This window comes from Lissotriton vulgaris, chromosome 6 (genome assembly GCF_964263255.1).
Source record: "Lissotriton vulgaris chromosome 6, aLisVul1.2, whole genome shotgun sequence".
Taxonomy (NCBI): Eukaryota; Metazoa; Chordata; class Amphibia; order Caudata; family Salamandridae; genus Lissotriton; species Lissotriton vulgaris.
In genome coordinates, this window is record NC_141694.1 from 1,754,566,910 (window position 1) to 1,754,583,633 (window position 16,724).

The 16,724-nt window shown below is 48.3% G+C and overlaps 1 protein-coding gene across 2 annotated transcripts in view; it reads left to right on the top strand.

Annotated features, from left to right (window-relative positions):
* CDC42BPA (CDC42 binding protein kinase alpha) overlaps nucleotides 1-16,724 on the top strand; it is a 1,012,118-nt gene that overhangs the window by 879,503 nt on the left and 115,891 nt on the right. For both annotated transcript variants that reach the window (XM_086927989.1, XM_086927990.1), the window contains 4 exons: nucleotides 215-351; nucleotides 1,631-1,770; nucleotides 9,871-9,952; nucleotides 10,440-10,656. In XM_086927989.1, coding sequence (XP_086784115.1) covers nucleotides 215-351; nucleotides 1,631-1,770; nucleotides 9,871-9,952; nucleotides 10,440-10,656 — 576 coding nt within the window. The remainder of the gene's footprint in view (nucleotides 1-214; nucleotides 352-1,630; nucleotides 1,771-9,870; nucleotides 9,953-10,439; nucleotides 10,657-16,724) is intronic.

Genomic DNA, 16,724 nt, shown 5'->3' on the forward strand with positions numbered 1-16,724 from the left:
TAACAACCATAGACACGAAGGTTGTTCTTGCGGACAATCTGCATGCATCAACTTTTTATGCACAAAATGTGACAGGTGAACCTGACTGTTATTATTGGATATATGTTCAGCTGTGGCTTTCCAGTGGTACTCACTGCATGTCACGTCACAAAGGATTTAATGTACGCTGAAATCTGATGTATGAACCCTCTTCTTTTTTCTCTTCTGGGTAAAGTGTGTGGCTTCTCCTGTCACGTGACCTGTGCGGACAAAGCACCAGCCGTGTGCCCAATCCCTCCGGAGCAAACCAAGGGCCCGCTTGGCATTGATCCACAGAAAGGCATAGGAACAGCGTACGAAGGCCATGTTAGAGTAAGTATTGTGAATGTGGGAAGCTTTCTAGCCACACCGTCTTTTAAATTTTTGATAATTGCTTTGCATCGTGTCATACAGCAAAATACATTTTCAATCAATAACTTTGTGAATGGAGTAGGGGTATACTATATTTGTAGTGCCGTGCAGAACTTACTCTGTATAGAAATCACAAATACTTCAGCATTGACGAGCATTGATCAATATGGCTTTTGTCCTACAGGTTTGAAAAGAAACACTTTTTTGATTGTGATGTAGTTTTCGTATTTCACGGAAATGTGGATTTGATATAAGTGTCAGAATACTGGAACATGCATTTCATGGATGTTAGTCACAGATGTTTTAAAAACAAATATGCATGCAACTAGTACATTTCCATTCATAGAATGTACTGGGCACTTTTAAGTCCAAGAGATGAAAACCCCTATTGAAAATACAGATATATGTATCTTCCATCTGACCAAAGTTTTCAGATACAATTTTTAATGCGGCCCCTTGCAGTTGGCTGTTCCTTGTAAGTAATCTGCCTGTGCATACACTACGGCTGAATTGAATTATTTGTCAGTTTGTAGAATTAAAGGCCTTGACCACTGAGTCTGTTAGCTCCAGGTTTAGTAGCCAAAACATATTGCCACCATCTGTTTCTTGGTTCTGGAGTTTTGATTCTGAATATTATTCTAAGGAATTCCTGAAAATTATTATTCCTGCTTGATTTCGCCCACACTCGGTAATAGACACTGGAATGTGTAAACTGTGAACCGAAGCCTGGTGTTGAATACATGCTTGTTTTATGCACTATGTGGTGCCAAACAAATCCCTCAGTATAATCATCTTTAGCACGGAAATTAAGTCCCCCCCTTTACCCTCCCCCCCAAATGATTATTTCACCAGTCACCTGCTACCTCCACATTCTGGCCTTTTTCTTTTTTTTTTGTACATATTTTCTTGCCAAAGTGTTAAGAAAGTTCCAGCCCCAGCTTCCTGCACAGAACTGATACCATGTTCACCTTCGGCAAAGCCTTAAAAAGTTTTGTTCTATGCAGGCCAAGCAAAACAATTGTGATTTGAGTGCAGTATATGTTAATGCAGTTTTAAAGACAAATAAGTGATTTAATGGATAAATATTTGATTATGATTAGCATCATTTTCATAGAGGGGTTGGTCATTTTGTGGATCACCACTAAAGAAAGTAATTGTGCTGTGTTTACACATCGAATTATTATTCCTTACTTCAAATAAAAGTTAATCTGTATCCAATTTGGATATTGTTGTATTACAGGTTCCCAAGCCGACTGGGGTGAAGAAAGGGTGGCAGAGAGCGCTGGCTGTGGTGTGTGATTTTAAGCTATTTTTGTATGAGATTGCTGAGGGGAAAGCGTCTCAGCCCACTGTGGTTGTCAGTCAGGTGATTGACATGAGGTAAGTGTTCGGGTGTGGCACAGCATGTCCCTTCAGTCTGTGGCAAAATTGTAAACCAAATATTTATATTTTCAGACGACAACTTGCTTGGGCTTCTGGGCACAAAAATGAGGATTTCAGGTTGTTAAACTGGAATGGGGAGGTAAAGGTCGAAGTTGTCAATTTTGTAATGGTGAAGCCATAGGTAAACTTACAATGTGGACTTATTAAATGAAGAAGAAATGGCGAAGAACCAAGCATCCCTTGTCTTCGCAACTGTCCTCATTTAGAATGTTGGCAAACATCAGTTGGAATGAACCAAATAGACTAGGGAATGGAGAATGGGTGAGGCCCTCAGAGGTGCTCCTAGCATTAAATACTACATGTGCAAAATATCTATGCACATAACTCGTATGCCCTGAATAATGCAGCTAATCCAATATCTCTGTCATCTGTCTAGAGAAGCGATGGGTCAGATCAGAGGTTGATATTTGTCTTGATGCAAGTTTTTCCAGCAAGGATATCTGTGTGCCTGTGGTGTTTTGTATTGTGCAATCCTAGCTGAAAGGCAATGGAGCGCTGTACAGGGTCAAAGGCCACGGTTAACGTGATAGGGCAGTAGAGGATTTGTGTTCTTTGAAGAGGTCTGGTGAAAGTACAGTAGCATCTGTGCTTTGCCACTGTTGTACATGGCAGATGGTGCTGCCGTGCAAAACACCCTGGAGATGAGGTGACAGCATTGTGGTGAAAAGGTGAGGACTGTGCTAGTGAGGCTGTCGCTGTAAAAGGCCAGGAAGGATTATCAGAAGGAAGGCAGAAACTTTTATTACTTATTGACAGCTGTGTGTTTTGGGAGCCATAGGCTGCAGATTACTGAGCACTCAGGCCCAGGCCTCGTCTTGTGGCTGGAAACCACGGAGGAGAAAAACTCATCAGAAATCTTGATCTAGCTCCATGTGCTAGACCCACTATAACAAAAAGTGACCTTGTCTTAAGACGACGCTTGAATGCTGAGTCCAGAGCTGACACCTTTGCTAGAGATGGCTGCTATCCATTTAAGTTGGGTCTATGGTCCAGGAGTGATAATTCACAAGTTGGCTCCCAAACCTGCTTCTGCGCTGCATTTCACCCTAGAGGCTTGGCACATGGACCTTTATATAGCTCGCAGCGTTCCCCACCTTTCCAGAAGAGTGAAATATGCAGCACCTGCTTTCTTCTGCACATTTGAAGGAAGCGATCCTTGTTGAATCTCCAAAGGTGCACTGCAGTGAAAAAAGATGGGGGTGACGGGATGAGAAAGAGGTACAATTCACTTTATGTCTGAGAACAGAAGACAGACATAAGAAGGGAGAGTATTTATTTCAGGTTGTGTTCATCTTAGCATAGAGACATAAGAAGCACCCTCCCAGCGCCTGAGATTCATGCCCCGGCACGGCTTCTTGTACCACTGAGAAGTAGCCGAACCCCAGCAAACCAGATTTCTAACCGGTTGCCTCATTCCAGGATTCGATGCAGACTTGGCTGTCTCCTTGTATCAGCAGAGTAGACTCTGTCCTTGTACTTAAATTCCTTGTACTTAAAACCCCTAATATCACCCCAAGTAACGAATATGCTACTTACCAGTATGCATCTGTTCTTGGCATGTAGGGCTGCTAACATTCATATCTGTGCATAGATCGCCGCCTAGTGTTGGGTCCGGATGATTGCACATTGTTGTCCTGGAAGAGTCTTCGAAGTATCACGAGATAGGTGGCTCCTCCCCTGGACTACAGTGCGCATGGGCATCGACTCCATCCTCAGATTGTTTTTTCCCGCCATTGGGTTCGGATGTATATTGGTTTACTCTAGTCGGAATCAATATAAAAGTTTTCTTAAGGCCAAAAGGCCTTTAGTTTTTCGTCGGTATAGTCTTGCGTTCGGTGCCCGATTCTTTCCAGCTCAGTTCTGAGCCGGATTTCCAGGAGAGCCGCGTGCTTTTCTTCGCTGAAGGCCCGGTCGACGCCAGAGGCCTTATCGTCGAACCATCATGGAACGGAGCCCGTTCAAGAGATGTCCCGTGTGCAACTCCAAGTATCCCTACATCGACGTCCACCCGGTGTGCAACAAGTGTCTGTCGCCGGATCATGATGAAGCCAGCTGCATGGCTTGTTCCCGTTTTCGATCCAAGAAGACTCTTCTGCCTCGACGCGCTGCGTGCAAGGAATCCCAGCAGACTGCACCGGCGCCTGTGGACATCTTCGATGCCGGGGATGATGAAGGAGCAGACCGGGAGGTTCATGAGAACCTGTCGAATCCCGCGTCGGAGGTCGACTCCAACTACGACGCGGATGTTGAAATGCTCGAAGCGGAAGAAGTCGTCGACGAGGTAGGAGATGACGACGGGGCCTTTGAGGCCATGGAAGATAGCTTGAGCGAGGAGCTAAGCACACAAACTGACATTGGGGTCGAAACGCTTCATAAGGCTCAGGTCGAGGGATCGCCACTAGGCCTTACCCAAAATCTTCCTATAAGTTCTACGGCCCCGCCCTCGGGCTCGGCTTCGGACATTACTAAGGAGTCGCAACCTGCTAAATCGAAACCGTAAGTAAAAGCTCTGGTCTCGACGCAAGTGAAAGCACTGCTGCCTACATCAAAACCAAAAGTGCGTATTGCTTTGGCCGGCTCGGAGTCCTCGGACCTGTCGGCACCGACGAAGCAGAAGAGCGTTATCGACCCGAAGAAACAGCTCAAGGGCGTCGAGACGAAGTCTAGCGCGCTTAAAGCAAAGGTCAGGGCAGTCGACCCGAACAAATCGGCGCTGAAGACAGTCGACACCGACAAAGGACTCGGTGATCCGAAGGTTCTCGAGCCTCCGCGTCGACAAGACAAGGCCAAGAGCGGACCGACCCACGAGTCCACGCCTGGTGGTGCCTCGAAGGATTCCGTCGAGTTGACGCAGCCGTCTGCCTCATTCTCGAAGCAGGTGGCAGACTCCCTAAAGCGCATCAAGGACAAGGCCTCAAGTATCGGGCCTAAAGATCCTCCACCTTCGAAGCCTGCCGATAAACCTCAAAAGACGTCGACACCCATCCACTTCACGCTGCCGCCGAAAGTGGTGCCGAAGGCTTTCGCCCCTTAAATGGCCACCGACGTGCCCGAGAAGGTGTCCTCGGTGCCGAAGTCAACAACGGTGGTCCTGGCCATAAAGCATCGACAATCCTCATTGGAAGAGCAACAGGAACAGTTTATCGATGCCGAGACAGGCAGACTTTCTCTTTATAAGCGGAAAATCGCCCCGGAACAGCCAATGGAGTCCTATAAAATTCCACTGAAGAAGAAAAAGGATTCTACTTCGACACCTGTTCTTGTAGAACCGGTATCTCCACGTGGCCATGATGTCTCACCCACTTATTCAGATGTGGACACTGGGGAAGGTGATAATGATGTATACAGCTATCCTGTATACACTGATCCAGATGATACCAATGAACCCTGGGCTGCTGCTGCTGCTGACCCAGGTGATCCTCACTCTACCCCAGACACTCAAGGGTATGCTGTGAAAACGTCGCCTACTGAGGATTCGGCAGCGTTTAATGCCCTCATTGAAAGGGCAGCTAAGAATCATGACGTCCAGCTCCATGCTGACCCCATTGAAGTGGACTTTCTTTTTGACACCTTTTCCATCTCAGAGAGGACTGTCAAGACTCTGCCTATGTTAAAGGGTGTCTTGAAGCATGCTGGGGAAATCTTTAAGGAGCCTACAAGAGCCAGGGTGATAAACCCCAGAATTGAAAAGAAGTACAAACGGCGCCTGGAGACCCTACTTACATTAAGGGACAGTTGCCATTAGACTCTCTTGTGGTTTCTAATGCCCGGAAGAGGGCTAATTCACAAACAACGGGTGGTGCTCCGCCCCCAGATAAGGAATCTAAGGTGTTTGAGGCATTAGGGAAAAGGGTAGCAGCTCAGGCGGCCAATATCTGGCGCATTTCAAACACTCAGGCACTTCTAGCCAGGTATGACAGGGCACATTACGACACACTTGTGACCCTGTTACAGCACCTGCCAGATGAATACAAAGATGCAGCTGAGATGCTCATCCAAGAAGGGAAGCTCATATCAAATGCTTCTATCAAATGTGCACTGGACGCAGCAGACACCGCGGCCAGAGCTGTTAACACTAGTGTCATGCTGAGACGACATGCCTGGCTCAGAATCTCCGGGTTCAAGCCAGAAATACGGACCACCATTCTAAATCAGACAGTAAACCCTGATCATCTATTTGACCCAGAGGTGGACACCACCTTGGAGAAAATCAAAAAAGACACTGAGACTGCTAAGTCCATGGGGGCTCTACAGTCGCAGCAGTTCCGGGGTGGTTCTTTTCGTCGCTCAAGTGATAGAGGTGTTTCCAGAGGCCAGCTCTCCCAAACCACACAGTACTATAAAGGCGGCACGCAGACCACATACACCAAACAAAGTAGAGGTGGATATCGTGGAAACAGCGCCAAAGGCAGAGGTCGTGGAAACAACAACTCCAGATCCTCCGCCACTAACAAACAGTGACGCCTTGTCACTGCCCCCTGACCACGCAACACCTGTCGGGGGGAGACTTCAACAGTTCCTGCCAGTCTGGAAGTCCATCACCACAGACAGGTGGGTCACACAGCTTATCCAGTACGGGTATTGTCTGGAGTTAATATCCACTCCACCCAACATACCCCCAAGACACCGTCCTATGTCCGCCGAGCATTTGCACTTATTGCAGCAGGAGGTCCTCATCATGCTGCAAAAAGGGGCAATCGAGCTTGTGCCTGTAAAAGAAAGAGGCACAGGAGTTTACTCACTGTACTTCTTGATACCAAAAATGGACGGGTCCCTCAGACCTATACTGGACCTCAGACCCCTCAATCAGTACATTCTGTCGGAGCACTCTCACATGCTGACACTGCAGCAAGTCCTACCGTTGCTCAGTCAAGGAGATTTTCTCACAACTTTAGATCTAAAAGATGCGTATTTTCATATTCCGCTGCACCCGTCACACAAAAAATACCTCCGGTTCACCATCCAAAACCAACATTACCAGTTCAAGGTCCTACCTTTCGGAGTCACCAGGGCACCCAGGGTGTTTACAAAGTGCCTGGCGACGGTGGCGGCACACCTAAGGAGACAAAACATTCACGTCTACCCTTATCTGGACGACTGGCTCATCCAGGCAAAGTCAGCCCAGCAGTGTGCCGCCCACATGTCCCACACCATTCACCTTCTTCACGATCTGGGATTCTCACTGAATTACCCAAAGTCCCACCTGCAACCCGCCCACATACGGCAGTATCTGGGTGCGACGATAAACACTCTGGCAGCCACAGCACAGCCACATTCAGTGAGGGTCAGCAGCATTCAATCGCTGATACAGAAATTCAGACCTCAACACTCGCTTCCAGCAAGAGTGTTCATGCAGTTGATAGGCATGATGGCCTCCTGCATCTCCATAGTCCCGCACGCGAGACTACATATGCGTCCGCTTCAGGAGTGCTTAGCACGTCAGTGGACTCAGACTCACGGACTGTTGAAAGACCTAGTGTTGGTGACCGGTCGTGCATACAACTCTCTGCATTGGTGAAATCCACAAAACCTTTGCAAGGGACGACCGTTCCAGGAGCCTGTGCCACGGATCATTCTGACGACGGACGCTTCTCTCCAGGGTTGGAGAGCTCATGTACTCCACTACACTGTGCAGGGACTATGGACACCACAGCAAAGGAATATGCACATCAATGTTCTAGAACTGATGGCTATCTTCATGGCAATGAAAGCATTCAAGGTACATATGTGCAACAAAGTTGTGTTGATCCGGACGGACAACATGACGGCCATGTACTACATCCAGAAGCAGGGAGGTACACACTCTCCACAGTTGTCTCATCTGGCTCAGAGCATGTGGAAGTGGGCCATTCAAAGGAATATCTTCCTCATGGCGGAACACTTCCCGGGCAAGGACAATCAGATGGCAGACCTGCTCAGCAGGTACAGCCACCAAATGCACGAATGGGAGAAACATCCATCAGTACTCCACCCGTACTTCCTAAGGTGGGATCATCCAGAGATAGACCTGTTCGCCACAAAGGAAAACGCCAAATGCCCAAGCTTTGCCGCCAGGTTTCCACACCCACAGTCGCAGGGCAATGCGATATGGATGAACTGGTCAGGCAAATTTGCGTACGCTTTTCCCCCAGCACCTCTAATGCCGCTGGTGGCACGCAAGCTGAAGCAGCACTCGATGACTCTCATCCTGGTTGCTCCAACGTGGGCTCGCCAACCATGGTACACAACGTTTCTGGAACTGTCCGTGGTACCGCATCAAAGGCTGCGCCTCACACCCAGCTGTTGACGCAGAGCCATGGCGACATTTAGCATCCAGATCCGCAACAGCTCAACCTGGCGATCTGGCTCCTGAGGTCTTAGAGTTTTGCTACCTCAACTTACCTCCTGACTGTATGGACATAATCAGGGAGGCAAGGAAGCCCACTACCAGAGCATGCTATGCGGCAAAATGGAAGCGGTTTGTCATTTATTGTGCAGACCACAACATTAACCCGCTGGATGCATCTATTCAGCACATCATTTGTTATCTCTTACATCTGTACAAATGTAATCTGGTCTATGCTTCCATTCGTATACATCTATCCGCAATGGCTGCTTATCTCCAAAACAGACAGCACCTCTCCCTTTTCAGAGTGCCTGCCATTAAAGCCTTTCTGGAAGGACTCAAACGAGTCATTCCTCCTCGCACACCACCAGCTCCCGAGTGGAACCTAAATGTGGTCCTCACCAGGCTGATGGGTCCCCCTTTCGAACCACTGCATTCATGCGAGATTCAGTTCTTGACATGGAAAGTGGCTTTCCTGATAGCGATTACGTCGCTACGACGAGTTAGTGAACTCCAGGCACTAACTATCCAAGAGCCATTTATTCAAATTCATTCCAACAAGGTTGTGCTTCGCACTAACCCTAAGTTCCTTCCTAAGGTGGTTTCTCAGTTCCATATCAACCAGATTATAGAACTACCTGTGTTCTTCCAAAATCCAGAGTCGGTTGCGGAGAGGATGCTCCACATACTTGACGTCAAGAGGGCCTTAATGTACTACATTGATAGGACCAAAGATTTTCGGAAGACTAAACAACTATTTGTTGCCTTTTCGCCACAACACATAGGCAACCCCATTTCCAAGGCTGGTATAGCCAGGTGGATCGTTAAGTGTATTCAGATCTGCTATCAGAAAGCCAAGCGCACTCTCATCATTCCACGCGGGCCCACTCCACCAGGAAGTTGGGGGCCTCCATGGCTTTCCTTGGAAATATTCCTTTGGAAGACATATGTAGAGCAGCCACATGGTCTACCACACACACATTTACAAAACACTACTGTGTTGATGTGCACTCCAAACAGCAGGCAGCTGTAGGGCAGGCTGTTCTAAAAACACTTTTCCAAACTGCTGCAACTGGCACAGGCGGCCGCCGTTAATGGAGGGACTGCTATGAATTCTATGCACAGATATGAATTCAGCAGCCCACATGCCTCGAACCGAATATGCTACTTACCAGTAAGCATCTGTTCTTGGCATGTAGGGCTGCTGACATTCATATTGCCCGCCCTCCTCCCCGGCGCCTGTAGCAGCTGCAGCATTCACACATACTTCTAGCATGGTCATCATTCACAGAGTTTCACTCCATCTTTGCCACAATGGCTAAAAACAATCTGAGGATGGAGTCGATGCCCATGTGCACTATAGTCCAGGGGAGGAGCCACCTATCTCGTGATACTTCGAAGACTCTTCCAGGACAACAATGTGCGATCATCCGGACCCAACACTAGGCGGCGATCTATGCACAGATATGAATGTCAGCAGCCCTACATGCCAAGAACAGATGCATACTGGTAAGTAGCATATTCGTTCTCACTTGTGATACAATGCTACACAATCCAGGATATAAAAAATGTCAGAAGGTTGGCTCAAGGTTCAGGATGTGTTGCATATATATACTCACATAGAGATATGTGCGATCCGTGTTTATTATGGCACTGTGCTCACTCTATTGCAGTCGCATTTCTCACCATGTAATATTATTTATCATTGTCAGGGATGAAGATTTTTCTGTAAGTTCTGTCCTGGCTTCAGATGTTATCCATGCAAACCGAAAAGACATTCCCTGTATCTTCAGAGTAAGTAAACTTCAATTAACTTAAAATGAGATGTTGTGTTTTGTACGGTACTCTAGCGTAGTAAAGCTTTGTTAAGTGGAGGGAGTAATATACAGGAGGAGATTATGATCTGTGTGTGTTGTACAGTTATTTTGATGTTTCTGGATGATATGTATGTGAGGGAAGTAAAATGCAGACTTTGGAAGTCTTTGGGCATAGCGAACTTGCTAATATACTAAAATCCACCTCCTCCACTTAACAGTAAAAGGTAATTCGGGTAGTGTAGGATTATTAATTGAGTATTCTTCAGCAACTGTAGTCATATGCCCATGTTTTGTTCTTTTTGCTACAAAGAGATGTACAACATATAGGTTCTCTTTGGTAATGCCAAACAATCATTGTAGCAGTGTCTGGAGGTCTTGAAGGACTGCTGGGTGGATACCTCCATCAGCAGAACACACATTGTGTCTTTTGTTAGTGTAAATGTGGTTTCTCCCTTGCTCCTCAGGTCACAGCGTCACAGCTGTCGACGTGCAATAACAAGTGCTCCATCCTGATCCTGGCGGACAGTGAGAGTGAGAAGAGCAAGTGGGTGGGCGTGCTGAATGAGCTGCACCGGATCCTGAAGAAGAACAAGCTGAAGGACCGATCGGTGTACATTCCCAAAGAGGCATATGACAGTACCTTGCCGCTCATCAAAACGACGCAGACAGCTACCATCTTGGGTAAGATGACCATATGTTAACTGATGGGCAGGCTGGTCGCAGCAGGTATAGCCATGGCTATTATTGGCATGATCCATGTTAGGTTTTTAACCCCTTCACTGCTGGCCCGTTTCCGCCCCTGTGCTGTAAACAAATGAACCGGGGTGGGCCATGACGAACCCCAGCCATCATCAGCACACGAGCACTGTAGTGCATGACGGCTGGGGTTCGTCATCAGCATGCAAGGGGTTAATACACCTACATGAAAATATACATTTACCTTCACTTAATCTCCATAAAACACAGCTTATTATTGGTTAGTCTAGGAATCTGTAATGGAATCGACCCTCAAGGACCTATGATTTGCACCCTGGCCTCAGATAAAGGATCACCAAAATGGCTTCTTGGTCTACATATATAATTAGCCAGTCAATTCGATGGCTATACATAAGTAGGGGTTAATAAGACTGCAAATGTTTTTATTTTCTCTACTTTAAAGATTATGAATGGCTTACCAAAGTATTACACGTTTTATATCAGGCTGGCTAGCCCCAGGGGTGCTTGAGGCATGAAGGAAAATCCCATGCATTGAGAAAAATTATCAGTTTTTTTTAAACTATATAGATTTTTTAAGCATTTGTATACACATAGCTCTGTTTATAGTTGACAGGAGTTTGGCTTCATTTTATCAAAGGTCATGGTAAGTAAGACTCCTCAGTGGCCAAAGGTTTGGCTTTGCGTGATCAAAGGTCATGGCTAGTAAGATCGTTGGGTTCTGGGGCCAGAGTTTTGGTTTTGTTTTGTCAAAGAACATGGCTAGTAAGGCTGGTGGGTTCTGTCCACAGATTTTTTAGAATGACATACTGGCTGCAGTGTGTCTGCGTGGATCATCCATTTTGGTTAGAGTAGTCTGTCAAGTTACTCGCAGAGGCACTAAATACTTTAGAGATATCCACTTTACAAGCTTAACAAAATACATTAGACCTGAATTGTATACACAACTACACGCACACAAACACCACACTGATTGCCAGCAGCACCATACACTGAATAACTAAAAAACCTATTTAACAGGCAGTTGTCTCTTCTGAGTGAAGTAGGATAAGCTTCACAGCTCAGCGATTGAAACTGCCCACCCCCTATGTAATGTAACCACCCAGAGTCCTCTGAGATTGAATACGAGGCTTGACCATCACATCATGCAATGGACACAACACAACCACTAGGATGGAACAGAGCAGAGTACACCAAACAGTTTATCATATGGTGAATCCGACTGTGTAGTGCAAGGAAAGGTAAGCTTGTGGAAAGCTCTGTTCCAGACAGTCCTCATCACTATGATGCTATACCACTGCTAGATGTGCAGTATGCCAATGCTGGTAACAAACATATAAAAGTAAAAGTCAGCTATTAGAATGATGTCATCTTCAGTTGTGATCAGATGGATTGGCTAGAGGTGTATGTGTGTGTGCGAGAGAGAGTGAGAGAGAGAGACAGAGAGACTCCTTGTTCTTTGAATGGTTGGAAGGGCAGTACAGGTGATCGAAATTACGATTGATCAGAGCGCCTATCAGTCACCTTTGTATATTTGAGTGTGGGTGAGTAAGAGCTGATCCTTCATTGATGAGGGGACCCTAGTCCAGTCTCTTGTTTTGTGGGTAGTGCCATATAACCTCAATGTGGGAACACTCCCAGACACAAGCCGGCAGTGATATTTCATGAAGTTCCCTATGAATCAAAAACTTAATTTTTTTGATTTAAATACATTTAATGAAAAGAACAATAACAGTTATGGCTTAAGCACAGTACGACGTCATGTGAATTCTTCAATCTGATAGAGACTTCTAGTTGTATATTTCTTACCTTTAGAATTTCCCCCAGGCCTAAGTCTGGATCCAGAGATTTTTCTTCAGCAGTACCCCTGCAGGTTGGTAGGTGGCGCCGGTCAGCTCTGCGTCTATTGTCTGCATTGTGGGTGCGGGAATAACGTTGCAGTATCTACATTGACGACGCCCAAGCGTGCTGATTTTAGTTGTTTCTTTGTCCGCACCAGTCTAAGCCCAAATCCAAAGAGAGCTACCCCTTAGCCATTTTTTGGATAACCTTTTTTCAACTTTTGTCAAAGTTTTTTCTGAGTCTTGGACTCCTGGTGACTTTTAGCCGTCCCCCGGTTTCAAGGCCTGCAAATCCTGCAACAAGGCGATGTCCATGACTGATCCGCACCTTGTCTGTCTCTAGTGCTTGCAAAGCGACCACGACCCAAAGTCATGCTCAGAGTGCCGGGCCATGAATCCGAATGCTTTACACGAGCAGCCCCAAAAGCTGTTGGAGGCTGGCGCTCGACTCCACGTCGCTCCTGTTCTTGGTCCAGAGGAAGGTCTTGAGGGCGGTCACAGAGTCCCATCCAAAATCTTTGGGTTGAACGGGTAAGCATAAGAAGAAGTCGAAGAAACGTAGGCGTTCTTCGACTTCGCCCTGTCCGTCGGCTGACGCGAAGCCGGACTCAGGGCGTCGTCGCTGTGGGCCTTGGTCCCTACTGCCTACTTCTGAGATGACTCCGCACTTCCCACCCTTTTGGGGAGCCAGAGCGTCTCCTGCCTAACTGAGACAATTCTGAGGCCTTGCACCTCCTCTTTGGACTGTGCGGCTCCGCTGGTGCGCCTCGGGCCCTGCAGAGTCAGTTGGCCTTAGCCGATCCGGACCGACATCAGTCGTTCCACATTGACCTTCCCTGACGTCGATCCCGGCCGTGACACTCCTGACACTGACCATGCCCCCGGTCGGCGTTGACAACATCCTCATCCCTGCCGTGGACACGGACCCGGACCGGTGTCAATGGACGTCTGTTCTAACGTCGGAAGGGAATTTTGTCACTGTGCTCACTCCAGGTGTTGGTTTTGTGCCACGAGGTGGTAAAGAAGACTGGGAGGGGTTGGACCCTTTAACTGACCAGCTCTAAGACCCCATGGCCTGGCTGATGGACCTGGGAGAGGCGAGTGGGTTGGACATTTCCCCTGACACTGGCTTGCTTTGTCCTACTGTGGCTACAGAGGAGGGGGCTTCCTACGCAGTGGTGGTGAGAAGTGCAGCGGAGGTCCTTAGCCTCGAGCTTCCTTCAGTGACAGTCAAGACAGAGGTGCTTTAGCCCGTGGCTTCTACTTCCGACCCTCTTTTGCCCTTTTATGAAACCCTCACTGACGTCCTTCTGGGCACTTGGCCCTGACCCAGCGCAGGGGCTCCTATGAATAGGACAATCGCCCGCTGCCATCGCCCCGCTCCGGGTGACCCACCATACCTTACACAACACCATTCCCCTGAGAGCTTGGTTGTCCACGCCTCATCTTCTGTACCCCCGTTAGGGAATCTAAGAACCTGGACCATCGTGGGAAGAGGATGTTTTCTTCCTCCAGCTTGGCATAGCGGTCGGTGAATACTGCTTGCCTCTTAGGCCGATCATCCCATACAATTTGGGATACAGTTGCAGAGGTGCTGCCTCAGTGTCAAGAGGAGGCACAGGCCATTCTCTCCCAGGCAGTTCTGAACAAGAGAGATGCCTCCAAATTCAGTATTCGTTAGGGATTGGACACCACCGACTCACTAGACAGAAAGGTTGCCTCTTCTGTTGCATTAAAATGCTACTTCTGGCTTTTTTGGGGATATCCAAGCTACTTTGATTGACATGCCCTTTGAGGACACTGCCTTTTTGGTGACAAGGCAGATTCGGCGCTTGAGCGCTTCAAGGAATCTCGAGCTATGGCCAGATCCTCCGGCCACACGGCTACAACCCATCCCCCTCAATCTGCCTTCAGTGGCTATGGAAGGGATGCCCAGCCATGTCCTGTCCTGCCACAGACTCATGCAAGCTGTCCGGCCTCTGTGTGGCCGCGGATGTGGGACTCAGCGTCCTCATGGGGCAAGGAGCCAGCGGGTGGGGCAGTCCACCCTTTCCCCCCTCTACCACCGCCTCCAAACTTGCTAGTCTGGCATTTCAGTCCCATCATCGGCCAGTCGATGGCAGGATTCGCCATCACCACCTACGCTGGAAGTCCATTGCATCAGATAGGTGGGTTCTGCAGATGGTCCGAAGGGTAAATCCCTCCCCTTCAAAGCTACCCATCCCTCTATGCCACCCTCTTAAGGCTGTATATCGGAGAATCATTTGTCACTTCTCTGCAAGGAAGTTACGTCTCTCTTGGCCAAGAAACCATAGAGAGGGACCCTCTGCCAGAAATAGGATGTGGTTGTTATTCCCACTACTTTCTGGTGCCCAAAGAGTACAACGGCCTTCATCCTATCATAGACCTCTGGACCATCAACTTCTTCGTAAGGAGAAGTTCAAAATGTTCACTTTGGCCCAGGTCCTTTCTGCCCTTGACCCAGGAGACTGGATGGTAGCGTTGGACTTGCATGACGCTTATTTCCATATCCCTGTCCTGCCTGCCCACAAATGTTGCTTACGGTTCACAGTGGACCACGAGCACTTTCAGTCCACCATACTCTCCTTTTGCCTTACTAGTGCCCTCGAGTCTTTACAAAAGTAGGCTGTTGTCTCCCACCTCCAGACTGCGTGTGGCCTCCTACACTCTCTGGGGTTCACTATCAACGTGCCGAAGTCACACCTAGCGATTCTGGACACATTGCCGTTTAGAGCCTATCCTCCCAAACATCGAGTCTGGGATATCTGGGCTATGATACTGATGTTTCAGCCTCTATCCCGGATTTCAGTGAGAATGGCCTCATGGCCTCCTGTATCCTACTGGTAGATCATGGCAAATGCGGGCTCTGCATTGGGACCTGAAGTTTTAGTGGGCGCATCATCAGGAGAATCTTTCAGACTTTTCTTTTTTACAGAGCTAGAGAGGCTCCAGAAGCAGGTCCAAGTGTCTTATACTACAGTATAACAAATGCTCATAGAACCTGAGTCTTGGAATATTGTTTTATCTTAAATATGTCTTTCAAATGACAGCACAGCCAACACTTTTTCATCTTACAAAAAGCTTCATCAGGGCAAACGTTGATCCACTGAGAATCACAGGGATCTTCTAAGTGTATGGTCAAAGGACAGAAAATACATAAGCACAGGCAAGTGAGTACTCCGATCCTAAATACAAAATTGAATATGAGACGGCTGAACGTGTGAGCCTTCTTAGAGTCAAAATTCAGTGTATGTGAGAAAGTAAATTGCACCTTTGTTCCTAGTTCCCTGAACAACATCAAATCTGATTGGTTTGTATCCAAGATGGACTAGACAACCATCTGAGATACGTTATCAAGTATCCAACATCTGAAAGAAACAGGTTAGTATTAGATTCCTTACCTTAGAATATCCCCAGGCGTCAGTCTGGATCCGGAAACTTTTGCGTAGCAGTACCCCTGCGCGTCGGTAGGCGTCGTCTGCAGGCGTCCCCTGCGGCTCCGCATCCGTCGTCGGCGTCGTGCGCCGTGATGACGTCGCTGGAGTATATAGACGCCGCCTCCGCGCGCTGATGTCAGTTCTTCTTTTTTCCGCGCCAGTTAGCGCAGATCCGAGAAGTGCAGTACTCCAGTCTTTGACCAAGTTTTTTCTTGAATCCTTGATTCTTCTACGGTGCCGGTAGGATGCCTGGTTTTAAGAACTGTGATGACTGTGACCGTGCGATGTCGGTCACGGACCATCACCGACTCTGCCTCCGGTGCCTGGGCCCCGACCACGACGTGGACGCCTGGGTCGATTGTCGGGCCTTGACGAATAAAGCTAGGCGGGAGCGGTCCCTCAAGCTGCTCGAGCTCTGGGTGTCGGCCCCGCGTCGGGAGCGGTCCCGGCCCGGCCGGAGGTCAAGGGAGCGTTCGAGGGAGCGGTCGCGGAGCCGTCACGAGCGCTCCGGGAGTTGTCACCATTCCTCTGGTTCCTCAGGTAAGAAACATAAGAAGTCGGGGCATCGTCATCGTACCTCCGACTCCCCCCGACGCTCGCCGATGCGGCCAGGGGTTCGGGTGACCCCACCCCCACGGCTCCGCGTGAGCCACCGGCGCAGCCTGCTCCATACCCTGCGGTCCCTGGGCAAGGCGCGACGCCTGAGGAGATAGAGGAGTTCCTCATGGCCATGAGG